The sequence below is a fragment of the Excalfactoria chinensis genome, chromosome 2, assembly GCF_039878825.1.
Source record: "Excalfactoria chinensis isolate bCotChi1 chromosome 2, bCotChi1.hap2, whole genome shotgun sequence".
Classification (NCBI taxonomy): domain Eukaryota; kingdom Metazoa; phylum Chordata; class Aves; order Galliformes; family Phasianidae; genus Excalfactoria; species Excalfactoria chinensis.
Genome location: NC_092826.1, coordinates 122,688,649 through 122,710,223, shown reverse-complemented (window position 1 = coordinate 122,710,223; position 21,575 = coordinate 122,688,649). Strand labels below are relative to the sequence as shown.

General features: G+C 42.1%; 1 protein-coding gene across 1 annotated transcript; it reads right to left on the bottom strand.

Annotated features, from left to right (window-relative positions):
* Nucleotides 1–171: 171 nt before the first annotated feature.
* PTER (phosphotriesterase related) lies at nucleotides 172–19,304 on the bottom strand. Its single transcript, XM_072329754.1, has 5 exons — nucleotides 19,232–19,304; nucleotides 9,919–10,397; nucleotides 7,358–7,623; nucleotides 3,937–4,077; nucleotides 172–793 (listed from the first exon to the last, which is right to left on the bottom strand). Exons 2-5 carry the CDS (start codon nucleotides 10,348–10,350, stop codon nucleotides 583–585), a joined length of 1,050 nt encoding a protein of 349 aa, XP_072185855.1. The 5' UTR covers nucleotides 10,351–10,397; nucleotides 19,232–19,304; the 3' UTR covers nucleotides 172–582.
* Nucleotides 19,305–21,575: the final 2,271 nt, after the last annotated feature.

Below are 21,575 nucleotides of genomic sequence, written 5' to 3'. Positions count from 1 at the left end.
CATGTGTTTTTTTTTTCTTCCAGTTTCGGTTAGAAATAAGTCTATTGTTCAACTAGAAAGAAACAGTCTTTTTTAGAACGATTTGAAATTGTGCCCTCTGTTCTCTTTGGAAGTGATTTAAAAGTGACAGACCTTCTATCATTTAAATAGTGCTTAATAAAAGGATAATTAGCAGATTATCAATATTACACGAATTGAAATCACACCCTGGAGAAGGGGAATTTAATTGAAAACTGTAATTTCTTTCAAAGCCCAGATGATGCTCCTTCAAAAATATTTTTGGATAACGTAATAATAATATGAGATTACTCTTTGCTAACAATTATTTTAATACACCAAAAGATTTTGCAGATAGGTGCGCATCCATCCAAATCATTCACAAATGGACTTCTAGAAGGGAGGGAATACAGAGAAAATAAGTAATTTTTGTTGGTCTCATTAAAAAGTCATAATCAGGTTGTTCATAGCACTAATACCTTCTGGATCACCAAAAACAAGCACATATTTAAATGGCTGCTCTCCTAAATCATATCTGAATTGTATCAATCCTCCTGATAAGGCAGGAATATTCATTCACTATTCTTACTTAAAAGTCAGCCACCGCTTTGGATTTTCTATCAGTATTTTATCAATTCTCTCCTGGGAAATGCCTCTAACCAGCATTTTAGGAACAATATTTTTGAGGATATGTGAATATCCATGACCTCCGTATTTCATCAGCCTGTTCTTCGTGTGCACATCATGAGCCATCAGAATTCTGTCTTCATAGCCTTCATCGACCAGCATACGAATCCTGCAAAAGCAAAAAGCATAGCTCTCACTGGCAGGTCCTCGGCACAGGACTCATCAGTATTTAAACATCTCACATCTTTGTATTCCTACACTGCATTATGACTATTGTTAGGTACTGAAAAGACACATGCCTTATATTTATTTCAAACTTAAAATGTATTGAATTGAAAAACCTCCACTCTACCACATATCCCAAAGTGGACAAGGAAAACTCTTCCCAGTTGGCAACAGCTTTGGATTTCCAATCTCACTGAGCCTATGGAGGCATTCAAGAATGTCACTATCACAAAGCACAGGGTGCGGCTTTTATGTGCGCGGTAACAAGTTCTCAAAAAAGCTCCTTTTCAGCATGATCAGTTCATGGGGTTTAGCTGTTGCTGCTGACACAACACTAGTCCTGTAACAGCCGTTAAGGACCTGACTGGTTGTGCTCAATTACACAAATGCTTTCACATCATTGGTTAATTCTCATCTGGAATTAGCAGGTTGATAAAAATTCTGAATTGTCAGCATCGTATTCCACATAAACAGTTATCAATCAAACATGTTCCAAATATGCTCATTAAATTAGATAAATAAGACAAACACTGTAGAGTGCTGGCATATGCCAGCAAGTGAGAGGAGTTAATGCAGCAGCCTAGCTGAACAGACTTGGTAAACTGACAAGCTTGACTCAAAGACTTCTGGTCATTGCCTTCTGGCAAGCCTGCTACAAGGAGGCCTTCTGTTCCCCATTTCACTCTGAAAATCGTAATCCCTTGCTAAACCCAGTTTTTAGAACTTACTTATTCAGTAGGAGCCCAAACTTATGCACTGCATGACTTCACACCCCTAAGCTTCCGTTTTTTGCTTGCATTGGTGGCAGACCACAGCATTAAAGTGGCAGAGGCAGATAGACCAGGAAAGCACTCATTTCTCACTGAGCCACCCAATTCCATCACATGCCAGCACTGTGAAATTCTAATTTTCATCTTCTCGTCTGTACTTTGATCAGCAAGAAAGCAAACACTAGTTCTGTAAGAAACCACACCATATCTGGAAACCCTTACTGTCAGTTTTTATTACAATTACTTATGAGGAGATACATCCAGCATGACCTAATTAATATGGGCACAGTAAGAAGAAGTCAAGCGTGATTGAATTTGGTAAGAAAACATCTTTCACAAAAGCAATAGGAATAGTATGTATGTTGTAGGAGTACGATGTCACTGCTGCTTTCTCTAGCTTGAAACACAGAAACCAGTTAATCAGAGAATAAGAGCAACAACACTGGAGGGCTGTCTGAGTTCTTGGCTGATTAAACATTTCTTAATCACCTTCTTCCACAGTTGGACTAATTTTGTGGGTTGGGGAGGGGTAGGGTCCTTTTCATTCCATATATGAAGCTTGTTCGTTCCTCTGAGTTCAGTTGGCACTTGCTGCTGACTCAGAGAAAAGCTGCCCTTGCAAAAATATTCAGTTCTTTACTTGCACTGGCAATAGATTGCAGCATAAACGAGCTAAGTACGCACAAATTAAACTGTGTTTGAAGTTAACTTATTATTTGAATAGATAAGATCTGAACATATATTTTTCCATTTAGTTTGGTCAAATTTGTTCATCATTTAAGGACCATTTTGATTGCCAAAAAAAAAAAAAAAAAAAAAAAGAAAAAAGAAACACAAAAAAACAGCAACTCAGGAGGACTGCAGCAAAAGCTTATTAAAACCCACCTAATGGCACTCCTAACTCAGGTGCAGGTTTTCACATCATACAAGAGAAAACAAACTTTCAGTATTTTCTGCCTATGAGCAGCACTGCAATGAACACTCAGCTGTCAGAGAGTTTAAGGAGAGATGCTGGTGGCTAAGCAGGACTCATGGATGGAATGAAAACTTTGCCATGGCTGAATAAGCCCTTATTAACCAAGGCATAGTCCATCCTTCTACACATTCTCTTCGCAGTGCTTCTATGCATGTTGACCAACTGCAGCACAGGAGAGGGGAGCAACACATTCACATTCTCAATGTGAAAACACATTCCAACAGTTCAGAATACTAAGCACAAGACAGAGCTCTGTTAGAGGAAGGACTCCTAGTGTGAGAAGCAGCAGAAATGCTTGACAGTAAGTGGAACACTAACTTCCACAGCCTTAAAACAGAGATGTTTGGCAGCTAATCTGACGGTGAAAGGCAGAAAAGCAAGGTCACAAGTGCAGGTGAAAGCAAGCAAGCTACTTCATTGGTGATTAAGAACCTTATAGGCTTTCTCATGAAAGAGAAAGAAAGAATTGTTTCTGATTCTGGAAGTGGAAAAGATATAAGGTAGGCTGGCATCCCACCCCTCAGAAACCTGCCACTTGACTACACACAAACACTGAAGATGAACAGCAAAGGAAGATGGCATATCTGGACAGAGAGGATGAAGCAATGCTTCATGTTAGCTGAGCACAGCAGACCTGTCATGCAGCTGAGCTGGGACCGCATGCATCGATGAGAAATGGGGAAGAGAGATCCTGCCAGTAGGGCCAATATTTTCACACTGTGGATGTGAAGAGAATGACAGCTCTAAAGAGACAGGAACCTCATCCTTCCAAAGCAGGAAAGGACAAAGCAAACGAGGAAGATAAATGATAAAAAGTATGGAAGAACAAGCGTGGTTTTCAGGACAGAAAAAGGGAACCAAATCCATGCAAGAAAACCAATGAGTTGTGCTCACTTGTGAGAGGACATCACAGGCTCCAACAACGCTTGGTAGTGACACTGGGCTTCAAACAAAAGTCAAATCCTAACACATATCCTGCATTTACAGACTTCCCTTTTATAATTTGTCAGTCTATATACATGCAATAAATGATAAAATTAAACAAAATCAGCATGGAATTAGGACAGAGAATGAAGTTAAAGCAGCTTTTGATCTTTTTCTCAAGTTATACTCCACAACTCTCTGACGCCACGTTTTCCTTTGCAGATAGAAGAAATTATACATGGTGCTCTGAAGAAGTGACAGCAGCAAAAAAATAAAAAAGAATCCATTATTTTAGTATGAGAAAAGACAATTTTGAACTGTAAGCAGAACTGCTCTGTGATGCCCTTAAAGATGGATACCGATAATATTAATTTGTCAGTGGCAATGCTATTGCTTAAACCACACGGAAGCAGGTACCTTGCAATTCTGTCATTGTCACTCGGCATGTCAATGTCAGGTTGGAGCTGGTAATAGATAAATTCTGTGCCAAATAGGTCATACTCCAAGTAGCATCCAAGTTTAGCAAATTCCAGAAGTTTCTTTGTATCAAATATGCTCCTGCAAAACACACAGAACACAATGTCAGCACTCTAAAAAGGAAAAAAGAATCTCATGGTGGGATGGTAAGATATTTTGTGACTTCCTACTTGTAAGGAACAAAAACAGTAACACACGATGTTGAAAAACAGAACACTTTCAATGCACGCAACTTAACCTGATACACAGCACTATCTTTCTTCCAATCATGTATTAAATGCAAATGAAGCAAAAGCAACTCTTCCCCCATGATGTAATAAGAGCATTTACAATCATCTTTAACTAGAAACAGAAAGGTTCCTTACTTTTGATATCACTGAACTACTAAATGGACAATCAAACAAGGAAGGACATTTAAGGAGGAGGTTAACACAGTGACATTTAAAAAAAAAAAAGACAATGGATTGCTTCCATAAGACAGATTTACTTTCCCAGAAGAGTTACAGGAGACAGATACATCCAGGGCTTGTTTCATCCATCAAGCACCGTTAATACATAACTTTGTCTTTAGTTTCTCTAATGTACAGTGATGGCTCCAGACTGTCACTGGAAATGCAATATATCACAGTCTGCACTGGGATGTGGCCAGAACACCTTAAGGAAATGCTCTTACGAAAATATATAATGGGTCTGCAAGCAGCTGAGGTGTGGCTTTTGCATCAGATTTGAAAAGTGAAGAAACAAAGCTACTGAAACCCATCATTCATTTGGAAAAGAAGGATAACTCTACAGCTCTGTGATTTTTTTTCACTGAAATATTTTTACCGAGAATATGAACTATGCAGATAAAAAACAAGAACGACAAGAAAACCCACTATCCAACCCTCAAGTGATACCTTGTAAATTTACTCTTATAACCATTACACATTTTTTTTTGCATCTAGGAAGAAAACAGCTTTCCACCAGGGCAACGCAGTTAACCAGAATGGCTGCAATTCTGTTCTTCTCTTATTGCTGATATTCACATCATAAATTAATTTTATCCTATACAATTTACATCACAGTCTGCTCCTATGGAAATGGCTGATGTCACAAATTCAATATATTATGACTTAACAGGATCGAGGAGGAAGAACAGATGAAAGAGATGATAACCCTTGTTGAGAGAAGCCTGCCATCAGGAAGAGTTTAAGACTTGCCAATTATAATAATTAAAAAACAAACAAACAACCAAACCAAACCAAAAACCACAACAAAAACTCCACCAACAATGTGTTTCAAAATCACAGCCAGAGCAACAGGTTTTGGAAACTACACTTAGCACAGTAGTTTTGGAAGTTCCGTCCCACTAAAGAGCAGGAGAGCTTGATTTCCCCAGCCCCTGGGTCCCCTTGGAGGCCTCGTGGATGCAGCAGCAGCAGCTCCCAGTTCCAGTGGCTGGTCCGTGTGCTGGATCTATGTGTTGGGGCAGCATAGCCCTGAGCTGTCCAGAACGCAAGGAAAAGGAGATGGGACACAGGTCCTGTAGGCTGGACTTCATCTGTAAGGGACATCCACCAAAACACTTTCAGACCAACAGTCCCAACAGTTGCTATGAGTCTTTGAAGAAAAGTTCCTGAAGCAATGGGTGCTGATCTCTACCAAGATCAGATCTACCTTTACAACCTTAATCCCCATTAAGGGATTGGATTCAGCAGCCAAGATTCAGGAGCTTTTGCTTCCTTCATGTGCACTGTATTTCCAAGATGGACACTTGCTGCTTTTTGTTCTAAGATACTAAATGGCATAAACGATGGCCTGCATTTTAGTTTTAGCATTTGACTGTAAATCCACCTGAAAACTGCCCCTCTGTGTATGTCAAAAGCTGGCATGAAATACGGAGCTATGTACAAATTCATCTCACATTGAAAGGGCTGGGATGCTCCCACATGGATTCTTCTCAGTGAAAGAGACTTAAAATGTTAAATGCACATTGCAAAGCCAAACTTCACAGCAGTTTAGAGCCTATGTTACAGCAACTGCCAACCTGAATGTGTGAAAATAATGATAGAAGAAAGACAGAATAAGGAAATGCCATATTGCATATCAGTGGCTGTAAGAGAAACTGAACCTCTGCCTTGACTGTTTTCCTACTTACATTGCTTATTTTTTCCACCAATAAATCACTGAATCCAGTGTGATCTACAATAGTGTGTAAAGGCAAAAAAAAAACAGAACTGATGTTTATGTTGTAGCAAAAACACTGCAGCCCGCTCAGTCATCTTTGACAAGAAGATTTAAACCATCAGTTTTTCTTAAGAACTGTGAGGGGAAAAAAAAAGAGCTATACATACAGTGAAATTCAGGTAAACACATAAGGAAAGCCCATATCATTTCTGTATCATAGAATATAGGTAAAATTTCATGACACTGAATATTGTGTTCCTAAAGCCCCATACAAAACACCAGGCTGTACAAACACACAAAACTTGCAGCTTGATTTGTAAGCTCATAGAGCCTATAATGATTAGAAATCTGGAGATCAGAGCTCTTGCCTGCATTACACTCATGTTGAGGACAAACAATCCAATTGCTGACAGTCATATGACCACAGTCTCCATTATTCAACAACTGTCCAAACTAATCAATGCTTGGACTTTTTCCAGCTCATCGTGAGCCACACAAGATTTGATTTGTTAATAGAGAATGTGTTTCTAAATTGGAGTGAGAAAAGCACCCCGGTTCCTCCACATATCTGATGTAGGCTTTGCTCTCAAGGAAACTGGAAGGTAGCTCTGTGGTCTAAGGTAAGGATCATCCAAAATCCAACAGTTTTCTTTTTAAGTAGTAGTTCTTCTGTCTGATAGCAGAATTGAAAAGATCCAGCTTTGATCCAGAATCCATCCAAATCAGTGAGTGCTCCATTAGCATCAGTGAGGCTGTGGCCAGGCCCATAACAGTGGCCCAGTTTCCAAAACGCTGGAATCCCAGCAGCCCCCACCACGTCTGGTGAGATCCACTCAACATCCAGTTCTCGTGACTTGTACAAACAGGTGAATTCAGCAAATCTTCTTTAGGAAATAAAGAAATGCAAAATGCAGCTACAGTTACTCTTAATCTTGCCTCCAGAGCTTCTGAAGGAGTGTTTAAAATTCGTGGGTGTTTTTATCAGTACAAACCTAAGCGCTGATCCAGATCAAAGTGCTGGAAACTGATAAAGCTTTATATAAGGAGTTACATATTTTAAAGTCAGTAAACACGAAAATATACTTCATGTCACAATATCAGAGCACAATAAAAAATAGCTTTTTGCAGAGCTGTTCCCCAGAATTCCACGAGTTGTGGAAGCACAGCCAGAATGAGAGCTGAGCAGCCCGCTTACCTGTCAAGGTGAGACATGACTGTTTTGGAAACATCAGCCCCAGCTTCCTGCAGGATACGAACTATCTGGAAGGGTGCATCGCTGTGCCTGCCAGGGTGGATGATGATGGGGCACCCGATCTGTGCCTGTGCATGTGCAGCTGCCTGCAGCACCCTGCGTTCACTTGCAGTCATGGGCCAGGAGCAGCCAATCTCTCCCACTACTCCACACCTGATGTCAGTCCCATCTGCTCCATGGAGGATCTCATCAACAATGATGCCTGTGAGCTGAAGATTGGGAAAATGAGATTTTTTTGTTAGTAATAACATTTTTATTAAAAAACATCAAATGTGACCTATGGGCGCTGTGCAAGTATACTACTAAGGTCCTTTTGGACTTATTTAACAGTTGGCTGTGTGAAAACGCTGCAGTTAAAATATAGTTTCTGCCTACTAACATTAACCTAGCCATTAACTAAGACCAAAATAAACAGAGAAGGAAATCAATAGAACAGTATCCACACTTAAGAGCATCTCTCCCTTAATTGTTCAGTTTGTAGGAAAAGTTAGTCCACACACAGTTTGAGTATTGATTTAAGCTAGTGAATCCAGAAACAAGTCCTGCTAAACCAGGGCTCAGCAAAAAAGGAATCCTTGTCATTCAGACAGAAAAGGAAGAAAGTCTGGCAAAGATTCCAGGCCACAGAAACCAAAAAGTCAAGTTTAAGGCAAGTTCTGCTCTTTGGATTGCAAATGTAAAACCACAATATCTCAACAGACTCCAGAATTACAAGCAGAAAGCTCAGCTGAGCATATGCCCAATCCTCCATCCTATGATCACACACCTTCTGCTTCATGTATAAATTTCTATAGACAATCAGACAGGGAATTCACTTTTTTCACTTCTCTCCTTAGATCAACCCAAAGAACATTGCTCCTGAATCAATAATACCCTCATTTCACTAAACATTTCTGTGAACTTGCAAACACCTACATATCTCCCTCAAGAAAACATATCATTAAGTCAAATTAGTCTTACCACAGATCAGCCACTGTACAATTTTCTGTTAGTAACCAGAAGGGCTGCTCTAGAAGTAATGTCTCCTATTTTATGATGCTGACCCACAACATCAGATGCGGATGTTGGTGGTAGAGCAGTAGAGGTGGAACCTTCCCTCCAGTATTCTGTGACATGTTGTTGCCATGTGACAGATGGCAGCAGAAGGGCACTCTGACAAAACGGTGCCTGACACCGAAGTGTGGATGAAACAAAGGTGTGTGAATTCCTCCACGCAGAAAAAATTGCATTTGGTGACATCCACTGATGCTTGCAGAATGTTTATGGAGACCAAACAGTGGATGTGAGCACAGTGAGCTGATGGGCGGTGCATTTCAGCAGTGATGACAGTGACACTGGCTCACCTCCGCTAGTGCAAACTGTTACAGGCATAGCATGCAGGCCAATCCCAGGTAAATACGCAAAGCTAATTGTGGTGACCACAGTGAAGAAGTGTTTTGTAGCTGAGGATATGCTCTATCAAATAGTTTCACTGTGCTCTTCATATCTGCTGTAGTTTCCATGGAAATAAACAGGAGGCATTACTTCTGGAGCAACATATATTATTGTCTGTTTGACTGGATTAAGTATTGATTAACTGCTGACTACAGGACACCTGTGGATCTGCAGCAGTCCATCAAATACGGAAGGGAAATTGCCCAAAGCCATCTATTTGTAGCAAATCCTACATTTTTAGGAAAAGCACTGCCCTACAGCTTGTTCCACTTCTGTCCGCTGAGGTTTGCAGGACTGCATCACATTACATCTGCTGGAGTTTGAAACATTTATTTTTAAAGTGAATTTGACTCATTTGTAAACTGTGATAGATTAAAAAAAACAACATTTCTCAGCTCTACTCACATTCACAGCCTCCTGCCTTGGAGAGTTCCCTTCCTTCTTCTCCCTATCATCACATTTTCTTAATAAAAGATGAATGAATATTTATTATTACAGAAATATCTGGGGATCTCAGTCATTATTAACACATTGTTTTGGGCACCATGCAAACAACAGGATTTAGATTCTGCCCTGAAGAGACTGCAAAACGGCAGAGAAGAGAGAAGTAACTGGCAGCTTGAGCAGAGTGATGATTTACAACTGTCCTATAAATACTGCTATTTTTTATGCTTTTCACAAGAATTCTGTGTGATCTAATTGGGAAGTAATTACCAGGAAAACAGACAAACGAGGAAGAAGAGATACGCTTCTTCCCTAAATAACCGTAAAAAGGATAATTGGTGTTGTACCAGATGCCTACACGTGAGATATTTTATTTTCCTTTTGCTGTTACATCACAACTAATCCCTGAGAGAAAACAGTTTAAGAACTGGAAATGCTGACAGATGATCCCAGTACACACCAGTAGGGCTGGTCCCGCTATTACACAAAAACAGGAACGCTGCTCTTAAGTTTTGCAAACTAAGAACTTCAAGATTTAATCCATTTTGTTTGAACTTCTCTCCATCTTTGACACATCCAGAGATGACTCACAGCAGAGAGACCCCCCAGAAATGCTTAAGACTTACCTGCTCCACTGTCATAGCCTGTGTTTGAGAAGAATGCGTGGAATCCACATAAAACCCAGCCCCAGCAATAATATGGACTCCGGTTTCTTCTGCGAGTTTCTTCAAAGTCTTCACATCCCGACGGATTCCCGTGGTTGTGTTCTCCACGATAGTCCCACCACCTGCTGCTTTAAAATGCAGCAGTTCCTCCCTCACGGCATCCATCTCCTGACACAGAAGAAGGTTGTCTTTATGGCTGTAGGGATTCTGCTTGATCCAAAACAAGTTCTTCATCTTGATGGGCCCCTCAGACAAAGGCTCTTGGCCTGGTGAAGGTGGACAGAAGAAGCTGCTGTAGTCCATGGACAAGTGTTCATGAGTCAATGTACAGCCGAGCTGCACCGGCTCCACCAGGCCCAGCACTGTTTGTGCCTTTCCACTCAGGGAAGACATTTTTCTTCAGCTATTGTAATGGGAAAAAAAATCAGATCTGAAAAATTCTGGGAAGAAGAAAAAGGAAACAAAACATTTTAGAAAATGAAAAGCATTTCTTAGCAAATTTCTGAATTCTCACTCACACACATACCTACATACAGTATTGCTTTTGAACGGTTCCAACATGGCTTCAGCAGAACAATCAATATGAAAATCAAAGCACTTATGTTCTCTAGTTACAACTGTGCCAGTACCCTAACACTGTAACAATATCACATTTCAGTAAAGGAAATCATCACCATTTCTTGTGCAGTGGCCAATACCACGTTAAGATGAACGTTTCCTATTTAACAACAACCACTGGATGTTCATTTTGGATTCTCTACTCTTTAGCAGCTGTCAGATTTTGTCATCTTGAATTCTGTCAGCTTGAGCCACCAGATGAACGCACTTGGCATCCAAACTGAGTATTCCTGACTGGTACTTTCATTCTATGTCCTCCAAGACGCACGTTCCCTTTCCCGCGTTGAGGAGCCTTGTGTGCTCCAGCACAGGGAATGCAGGGAGGGGGCCAAGTGCTCAGGCTCTTAGCATGGGCCAAGTCCTGCCAGCCCCACTGGCCTAGACACAGGGCGGATCCTCCAAGCAACAACAGACACGGAAAACCCAACCTGACCCCATCCAGCTGGGCAGAAATTCCAGTGTGCTTCCAAAATGCTTTTTCCATCAGCTTCCTTGGCCAAATATTTTACCAGCTGAGAACAAACCTTAGCCTAACATTTCATTTACATGGCTCAGCCTCTTATTCTGAGCTTTTTCCCCTTATCTTTAACATAAATGAAACCATGTTATTTTTCAAAACTTCAAATGAATGGTGACAAAGACATACCTGGAGGCTACCATCTACAATTGGCTCACATCACAGACATCTGCTTGGTGGAAGTTTAGCCTGGATCTCTACAGGTTAGAATTAGCTGCTCCGCTGGGATTTGGGGGGATTTTTCTTCTTTTGGGGGTGGGGGTGGTCTTTTTAGTTTATGTGCCATATTAACATTAAACACAGCTGACTACTCAGTTCACGTTAGATCTTCCTGATGCTAGCTGCAAAGGCTTGAGGATATGTAGTTACAATCCCTAGTCAACCAAAATCAGCAGTTATGAAACAAAATACATGTTTAATCATGTCCAGAGGACAGGACTAACTAGAGCATGCATTATTGATTAAAAAGAGAGGTCTTTCCCATTTCTGTCTCCCTTTAGTGAATAATATCACAAACATGGATTTGCCACTGGTGAAGCCCTCAGAAGACATTTTCCTTTTAACTGCTACTGTTAATCAACTAGGATGGCAGAAAGCTGAAATCTGAAGGGCACTCAAGTCTGCATATCAAAGGGCAGCAGAACACCTATAGCTCTTTGGGGATACTTTCTTTTCATGAGCAAGACTCACTGTCAGAGTACACTTGTCACAGTGACCCGTAGTAGGCAGACATCACCTGCTGAGTTAAGTTTGCACTGCTGGCAGTTCCTGTATATGAGAACTCTGCCGTCCATAAGAAAAAGACTGACTGACCGTACTTCTTGCCCTGTGTGTAAGGAGACGTGTGCGATAATTCCACTTAGGAAGAACTGTTCTTTTATGAATTTCATTTGTAGACTGGTGCGTTGACTTGTTTGAGAAGGCAGAAGAATAATTACTCTCATAGAACAGACTGCTGGCTGACTAATAGAATGATTTATTTTTTGCCAAACAAATTATGAAGTGCATGATTTCAGAAAATATTATTCTTGAGCAAATACTTAAAAGCAAAATACCTGTCTTAGTCAGAAACTGCTGCTAACTGCAATTCAATTAAGTTACCCAGCCATTAATTGCATTCTGGAATAAGGCGGTGTTCTATAGAGCAGCCCACTGTTCTGGAGAAAGTTCAGTGATCTGAGTCATTCTTGTGCACACAGCAGAGAGACTATGAGAACTGTACCCTTTTCTTCTTCACTAAGCATCAATGCTCTGGTGTGCAGTAGGACTGCAGTAGGACCCCAGGAACACAAAGAGGGGCGACACCCACTCTGTACTGTAGACGTATTTTTTTCACTATGTTCATTCACTGATGATTTTCAAAGTTAGGAAAACAAACCTATATAAATATTGAGGTCTCTAAATACGTAAGTATTGAAGCTCTCTTAAAAATTCAGACACAAAATAATTACAGTCCCTTTTCATAACAAGTATCCGCTTCATTTATTCAGTTACCTGACACTTCAGAGACTCCAAATAGCCGTTCTGTGTGATTCAGAAGTTTTGCTCACTTTCCAATGTGTTTCTTTTAAATAAAACCTTAACTTTCAGCGTTTGCTCCCACCAATTCCTTTCTGACACGGCTAAATCAGATTACCCTCAATTAATCTGGCCTGAAGACTGGGAAGACCTATGGTTGTGTGAAATCTTCATACAGCCCGAGGCTGCTGCCTTCTGATTTACAACAGCAGGAAACATCTAGAATTACCTGTTCTGGTGCCAGGATTCTCTTGTAGCAGTTCTTAATCTGTTAATTTTTACACTCTGGAGTTCAGATTATAGTGTATCTACAATGCTTACAAAAGCACTACCTATTATTGAACCTTTTGATTGAGGCCAAGTATTTTTATGACTGTAAGAAGCATCTCAAAAATGGAAACTGACACAAACAGCATTTAAAGTAGGCCTAATTTTATCTCACTGAAAAATATGATTAACATTAATGTCAGTGCGTGCTTACCAACACACTTTTAGAAAACCAACACTTCTAATAAAAAAAATATTACGAGAACTAAAGGCAGCCAACAACTCGTGACTGGAATTCTTTTTAAAGACACTGTCCTGTTATCTTCTCTACTGTCATTTACATAGACAGCGTGCCATGAATATGCTATCATGATACATTATTCTTGATCAGATTCGCCTAATGGAAACATAATTTAATTAGTGACTTTAGAACAGATTTATGTGCAAACAGCTATTAAATTGAATAATGACTGCTGCTTAATTTAAACATGTATATGTTTCTTCAGAAAGCAACATCCACATCTTTAACTAATGACTGGCATGCCATGCTTTACACATAACTTCCTCCTGAGAAAGTCTGTTCTTTCATACTCCTGGGGACTGAATTCATACCCTCTCATTTAGCCATCTAAAATGGTGCACATCTTCCACAGAGTAATTGCCTGGACCATTTTGGTAGTGGGATCGAACACATATCCAGAGGTAATTCATGCAGCCTACTCTGAATGTTTGAGACAGGCCAGGACAAGCTACGTTCTGTATCTGCCTCTTCCCATGGGTTATGCAGGGAGTCAAAAAACAACCCTGGACAAGAACGAGCATTTTAGGTGGTCCCGTAGGAGGTGTGTAGATTCTGCCTCCTGAATCCTCACCCAGGTTGAGGAGAGAGAATGGGAAAGAGAAAATGGGAAGGTGCATCTGCCTATGATAAGGATAAAGGGGCAGCTGCCTACCTGGCCATAACAGTATTTTGGGTTTGGAAATCTCTAATTACACTCTGGTAGTGCCAAAGTACTTCCCCACAGACCAAGGCTCCTCTAAGAGAGAAATAAATGACATTTCCTGAAAATTACACACTGAGATAAAAGGGAAATCGACGTAATCTTTAAGATACAATCAAATGTCTTTTTCACAATGGCCTTCAAACAGTGTCCTGACATCTCTGTAATAAACTTCAGACATATCCTTACAACTCACCGTATGGTGCATAAAATACATCTCTCAGCCTACTGTTTAATGCTGGTGAGACAAAGAAAAGAAACTTGCTGCTAAAAAGGCCACAGTACTGCATTCCTTGCCTCGGTAAAAACTGCTAAATTCAGTAGATGGTTTTGCCTGAATACTGACGGCAAGATGTGTGCTACTGCTTTTCCCATCTGAAACGTGCACATCAGCCACTGTGTCATTGGAATGGCCTTGTAATGGGATGTCTTCCTAGGTCTGGATTAGTTGCTTCCTCCAGTAATCTCATATTGCTGAAACATTATAAAAGCACAGACACAGCTTCCACATGCTAACGCTGCACTTGTTTTGATTCGGTAAGCACATTTTAATGCTGTTAGCACGGATTTTCTCCAGACTTGTATGAGAATCATCTTATTGTCATTCAATTACAATGCAAGATTACAGTGACACTAAACCCAGACTGAGGTGACAAAAAAGAATGACAAAAATGCAAAAAGAATGGCTGGATAATAGATATTTATTGTATTCTCCCCAAAATGAAACATGGCTGCCACTTAGGAGTTCATGTTGCTCTGGCTGCGTGGGGAGCATTGTAAGAGGGTCTTTCCCTGCATAATCTGGTAACGCAAGAAGTGTGACACAGCACAGGTTTGCTATGTATATATAGCTGGAGGAAATGCTTTGAGCACTCTGTTCTACTGTGAGCGACCTGTACAATGCATGGAAAAGCCTGCATCAGAAATACGGAGCATAGATGTGGTAAACTACCACAGAGGTTTATAGGGTGAAAGGAACTCAATACTGCAGGCACAATTCTCCCTTTTCCTCACCAGACAAGCAAGTCTTTTGAGTTCTCTGACACATAAAAACCTGAATTTGCAAATGGGGCCAAAGGACAGTGAAAAAATGCAGGTTTCTGGGCAAACTCTTGTTTCTTTTGCAGAAACAGCAGATGTGCTTCTCTGAAGGTGAAGCAGATTACTTCCATTAAAGTCCTAACCATCCTTCCTGATTGAATGATAAGAAGCAATAGTGGTTGTTTCCTATCCCAGACTGGAGTTATGAGACCAACAGACTTTCTGAATTTCATGCTAACTCAGAAACCAAAGCTGCAGCAAGTCATCTTATCCATCTGAGTAGAGGCCTTTCTTTATTCACTGGCTTTACATCCTGTTGCTTTAAAAAAAAGAAAAGAAAAAGGTGCCATGACAGCTTTTCATTGTATGGCCCTTTGCTTAGTGCAGAAGTACTAAGGGAAAAGGGAGGTACAGTGCTGGCTTACCCCCTAGCTCCCAGTAAAAATGCATCAGAGTGGCCTTTTAGTACCTCCCTGCATGTAACACTGGGGCAAACCTTAGCGTCTGAAGGATCTATGTGTGTCAGGAGTGATTTTCCTTACCTTGACTAAAGCCATCTGACAGGAGGTCCACACTTACAGTGTCTCTCTCTTACAGTAGCTCTCATCTAACCCCATAGAAGCATTAATTGTAGCCATTCCCTTAATAGGGCACTTGAAGTTTCTCAGCTTTATGTGGATGAACCTGTAATCTCCTGACTGGGTAGGAATTGGCCAGTGGATCCAACATGAGTCCTTTTGGGGGAAATAATCAAAAAGCATTGCCCATCCCTTGTATTTCTTTCCCTTAAACACATGGTCCCAGAGATATTCAGAATAATGTGTTAACAAAGCAGCCTTCAGCAACCTAGCTCTGGTCCCACAGCAGTGAGAAGCACCACTTCCTTTCAGAAGCCAAGGCAGAAGAAATTTCAAATACTGTTTTTCTGCTACAGTTCTTACCTATGATTTGAGCAACCAAAAAGTTTTTAGGTAACTGAGGTAGAAATAAGACTTTGCTTTGTTACAACATGTGCTATGAAAAAAATATTACAAGACTTTTAGCTGAGCACTACATAATCCTGTCATGAGAAGCAGAAGACCCAGCAAAACACACGTGTAAACACATCTCAAGCAGTTACATTGCTGGAATGGTACTGGCAATGTCCTACAAATTAGAAGTGAAGATACTTCAGCTGTAAGAGAATTTAAACACTATTTCAACATAAGTGAAAGGCCAATATACTGATTTGTTGCCCTTGGAACCTTTGAAAAATACACCTTTGGGAAAGGAACTGGGCAAGTGAGAGCAAAGCTTTTACAACATTCACCTGCAAGGATAAGTGAACATTCCCACTGCACACCCCTTGCTTTGCTCAGCTACTGGCAGACAGGCTGACCTTCCAGCATCACACAGTCTGAGGGTCACGTTCTCATGCTACTCTGGTCTTCAGTCAGATAAACACAGAACTGATTTCTTCCTTACCACTTAATACACACGCTTACTTAAATTTGGTTAAAGTTCAGCTGCTGTTAAGATAACAGAATCAGACTTTCATTTAACCTTATTTCTAGGCAGATACCAGACTCAAAACAGAGGCTTCTCAGAGCAAAGTCACGTGGAAGTTTCTCTTCCTCAGAGATCTGAGATCGACATCCCCAAAGATGTTTTTTTCATCAACTTCTCCAGGGGATTTTGTAGTTTGGGCAGCTTCCAAAGCTACTCCTGATAAAAGGTCATATAAAAATTCTGCCCTAGGATCAAGCATTACATTAATTATATTTTACATGCACATACAGTGGTTTTAGGCCAAATATCAGGACTGAAGTCACTTTGCACTGTATAACAGTCTGTGCAAACGTGGGCCAAAGCCTGCATGCTGATACATGTGTTTGTATTCCTAAGGCTAAAAGGAATCTTATTTGCTTCTCATGGTGCTGGGTTGGTTACAAGCGCACGCTCTCCTGCTAATACAGGAAATGAATATGTCTCCTGTCTTCATTCCCTCCAAATTTCAGATCTGAAACTTAAGCATAAAGCTAACTACCATTATTCTTATTGATTTATTGGCTTTCTCTTTACTTAAGGTCATGGATATCTCCATGGCATGGACACGAGGTTTAGTATCTCATCTGAGATGGCAGACTGCAGCAACTTCTGCACCAGCAGAAACTAGCCCACACAGAAAAACAAAAGGCAACCGAATGCTGGAGTGCAACTTCGAGCTGTTTTGTAACTCAGAGTCCATCTTTATAGAGTGTATACTTTATCAGCGGTCAAAGTCGACCACAGAAACATAGAATGGTTTGGGTTAGAAGGGACCTTTAAGATCATCTAGTTCCACACCCCCCTTACTGGCAGGGACACCTCTCACTAGACCAGGCTGCTCAATGAACTCTTACTTGTACAACTTGGACTATGCACTCACCCTCAGTTGGGTACAATATAAGAACAGCAGGAACAACCAACACACAGAAGCTGGAAAGGCTGTCAGCTCTCCTGCAAAAAAATTCTTTGGCTTTTTCTAAGTACAGATGAATGGTCACTGTTAACAAGAACTACAAAGAACTCTTTCCGTGTCACAGAATAACAAAGTATTTCTGCAAGAAGATACAAACTCTATCTTTGTCCTGGAAACTACTCATTAGCTGCACTGCAAGAAATCTTTGATACCCAACGTGAACTGAGTAACAAAGAGTGGGATCCCTGCGTCCAGTTTTACATCCCCCAAGAGTTCCAACAGTGAGACCAGAAGAAATTCCCCAGACCCACGTGAAAATGCCCACTGATAAGCAAACTGTGGAGGAGGTGGCTAGTCTGATGCTAACAGAAATCCGGCTTTATTAATTGTCATGAAACTGTAAGTAATCTTGGCTTCAGCTTGCTGAAGAATGAATGTTGTTCAATGTTTTAATTTCCAAGAGACGGAAAAAAATATTTGAGATCCACAAGAAGTGAAATAAGAAATAAAGTACACAGAATGTTCAGAGAAACATTCCTTTAATAAACACTCTCTGGTGCCATATGGCTGACTATATTCTGGTTTTGATATGTGAGGAGCAAGCTGATGTCTTCCTAAGCACAGAGGGAAGGGGTGACACTTGCTCCTGCTCTACCACACATTAATTTAATAAGTTAACACTGGTCACCTATATGAAATGTAATTAAACATCTGAATGCCATTGTTGCCACCTTGGATTATTGCTACAAAATCAAATGTGATGATGGTGACATGAGGGCAAATCTTATGTCTATTAAATTCCAAAACATGAGAGGCACACCTAATAATAAATGACACATCCGTAGTCTTTCATGTAACCATCCCGAAGTACCTGACAAAACGATACAAAACTACCTCTTACAAGCATCACTTCACCCATTGCCAAAACGCAGCCTCCAGCAGGAAAAAGACAACAACCTTTAAACACTACAGAACATATTATGGCAGATAGTGTTGAATAACAAACACATCCAGCATAAACTGCAGGGCAATTCTACACAGGCAAAACACTATTTTCCAAAAAGGAAGTGACCTCTGGCTAAAAACCTGTTTCATTCAAGAGCTATCACATGCTTCCAGCACAGAGAAGACAGCATCCCCAACAAGAAGGACACCTAAATAAAACAGAGTATCTTCGGATTTCCTAGAGGTCATTTATGTTGATGATGAACTTGCTCAGCCACAAAAGTTGTTCATCTGAGCTGGTCACCGAAGTGATGTACACCTTTCAGCTCATGACCAGGCCCACCACAGTACACAAACTTCTCCAGGGGCTGCCCAGCGTCTGAGCTTTCGGGTGGAGCAGCAGCTAAAGACGGCTTGAAGGTCCGACTTTGGGACTGAGACACCTGTTCCTTCACAGAACTTCCCTTTGACGGGAGAGTACTGCAGAGGACGTCGTCCCAATATCTAAGTCGGTATGCGCGCACCGACATTAAATACCAGCTCTAATAATAGCGCGTAGCGGCTCTCGCAGCGAAGCAGCCTCAGCTCCCCATGACTAATTGACCAGCACACAGGCGACGCTCCCCAGCCCGGCCCCGCCCGCCCCGCCTCCAGCCGCCGCTCCCCGCCCCCACCAGTACCGCCCTCCACCGGGCTGCGGCCGCGCTCTACGGGCGGGCCGTACCGCGCCTCAGCGCCCTGAGCCCTCGGACCCGTGCTGCCGCTGCCCTCTACGGAGCGCTCAGCTCGGCCCCGCCGCCTCCCGCCCTCCCCAGCGCCGGGAGCCGCCCTCGGCCGTAACTTCGGCGAAGTTTCCCGACCCCGGCCTGACGGGAGAGGCGCCCACAGCCGCCGCGCTTCAGGGCCCGGCCGCGCGCTCTCGCTCACCCCGCGGCGGGACCCTCCGCCGGCAGCACCTCCCGTCCCCCGCCGCCAGCGCCTCAATCCCCGCGGCTCCCGCCCCGCTCTGGGCGGGACTTACCCGCCGCCCCGCCGCGGCCCGGCCCCGGGGACTGCAGAGGCGGGGGAGCGGGGTGGGTGCGAGGCTGGCGGGGAGAGGAGGGCACCCCGGGGCGGGCCCGGCCGCTTCTTCCTCTGCCCGACCCGCTCACGGCTTGCGCTGTCGTCCGTGGTGCGCGCAGTGGGCCTGCGAACAGCCCGCGCTGCTGCCCCACACACTGAGCCATAACAGGAATGCTGAGGAGGCGCTTCCCAGCTCACAAACTGGATGTCAAGGACGATGATTCTAGATAAAGATGCAGATGTGAACTATGAAATGAAATCAGACCTGACAACTGAGGTCTTGCACTTTCCACCCAGGGTCTCAGAAATGCAGTATTTCCTTCCCCAAGGCCCATGACATCTGCATGGCACTCTGCCTTTTTCCAGAATGTTTAATGGACGCTGTCGACATGAGTGGCAAAGGCACTAAGGACAGCAGTCCTCCAGCCCTCACACACACAGCTGCAGCACAGCCACACTGCACACTTGGGAAGTACACACCACACTTAGAAGTACCCACTGTTCTCCTCACTTTCAGTTCTGCTTTGACTACTTTCCAGTCCCCATTTATACCAGATGGAGCCAGCAATGGCCCTGCACGCTGATGTGTTGAGCCTCAGTCTGTGTTCAGTACTATAGCGTGGCACGTGTGAACAGATTCTCATGTGCCTGGCTTCAGCATGGCTGTTGGTTACCTGGTGGTGGGATCCCAGCCCTTAGTCAGATCCCAGATATCCCTGTGATGGTTTCAGCGTCTAGCAGAAAATGAGTGGGCAAAACTGGGGATGAAAGCCAATGCATTATGATTTCAGGCCTTTTATCATCAATCTTACAATGAAGGACAAAGGTGGAGGTAGTGGATGAAAAATGAGGAGGGCTCTTGAGTAAACGACTTTAGAAAGGTAGGAGGTAAGAGAAAGCTGGGCTTTTATAAAAGGGATAAAGAAACTGAGTTTTAGCTTTAAAAAAATAAATAAGAGGATGAAGGAGAAAGAAAGAAAGGAAAAGAGCCATCAAATCATAGAATCATTACAGTGAGAAAAGTTCACTAAGATCGTCCAGTCCAACCATCAACCCATCCCCACTGTGCCCACTGAACCACATCCCTCAGTGCCACATCTACATACTTCTTGAAAACCTCCAGGTGTGGTGACACCACCTCCCTGGGCAGCCTGTGTCACTGCCTCACTGCTCTTTCTGAGGAGCATTTTTTCCTAATACCCAACTTTATTAAAACTCTGAACCTCCCCTGTCACAACTTAAAGGCACTACCTCTTTTCTTAAGGAGAGAAAGGAAGAAAGAAGGGAAGAAAGGAAGGTAGGAAGAAGAAAAAAGAGAAAGAGAAAAGAGAGAGCACCATGGGAATACCATGTGGGGTAGAGTCCATGGTGAGCAGTGGTATTGACGTGGAGAAGGCTGGACTGTTAGGATCTGAGTTGAAAGAGAAATTACTGCCCATTAAAGCCAAAGCAAAGGTGAAGTTGAAGCAAATGAAATGTTTGGGACGTTGTACATGAGCAGTCTACCACCACAGGTATGGAACAGTGATAATATTGATACATGGTTAGAGCTAAGATGCTGGGACGGTTCCAGCTGTCAGCGCCACTTATTTTTATTTGCTTCTCATATGGAGTCAAGTGAGCATGAGTCTACCAAAGATTAAGTGCAGATATGAAAGCTTGTCATTTATAATGCCTTGTATTTCACCATGTTCATATTGCTGGACAATCAATGAAGAAGAAATAATGTATGAGAGCTATGTTAAAAACAGCCATTCAGTGCTGTGTAGGACATCATTTGTCATTGGCCATAGCAAACCTATTTTGAAGATTTGTGATAAATTTTGCATGGTGCTTGTACTTCTTCATTGTTCTAAAATATAGAAGCAATATGAAATCTGGGGTAGCTACAAAGTAAAACTATATTCAGTTTGCATTTTTAAACATGCGGAATGATCTTCTTTTTAATCTTCAGTATGTCTAAATCAAAGTAAAGTACTGTATTTTTATTTTTTCCAAATCTTTGCTTCATTCTCCAGCAAAACAGAGCGTTGTAAATATAAAGTAATGAGACTGTATTACTTAGAGCAGGTGTGTGAAAGCAGGTCAGCACCTGGCAGTTTATAGGGGCTGTACTGAGAAATGCCAGACCCCAGGTAAAGCTGCCCAGGAGAGTGGGAGGCTGTGACAGGCTCTGCAGCCCAGACAGTGATGGGAACAGCTGGGCTAG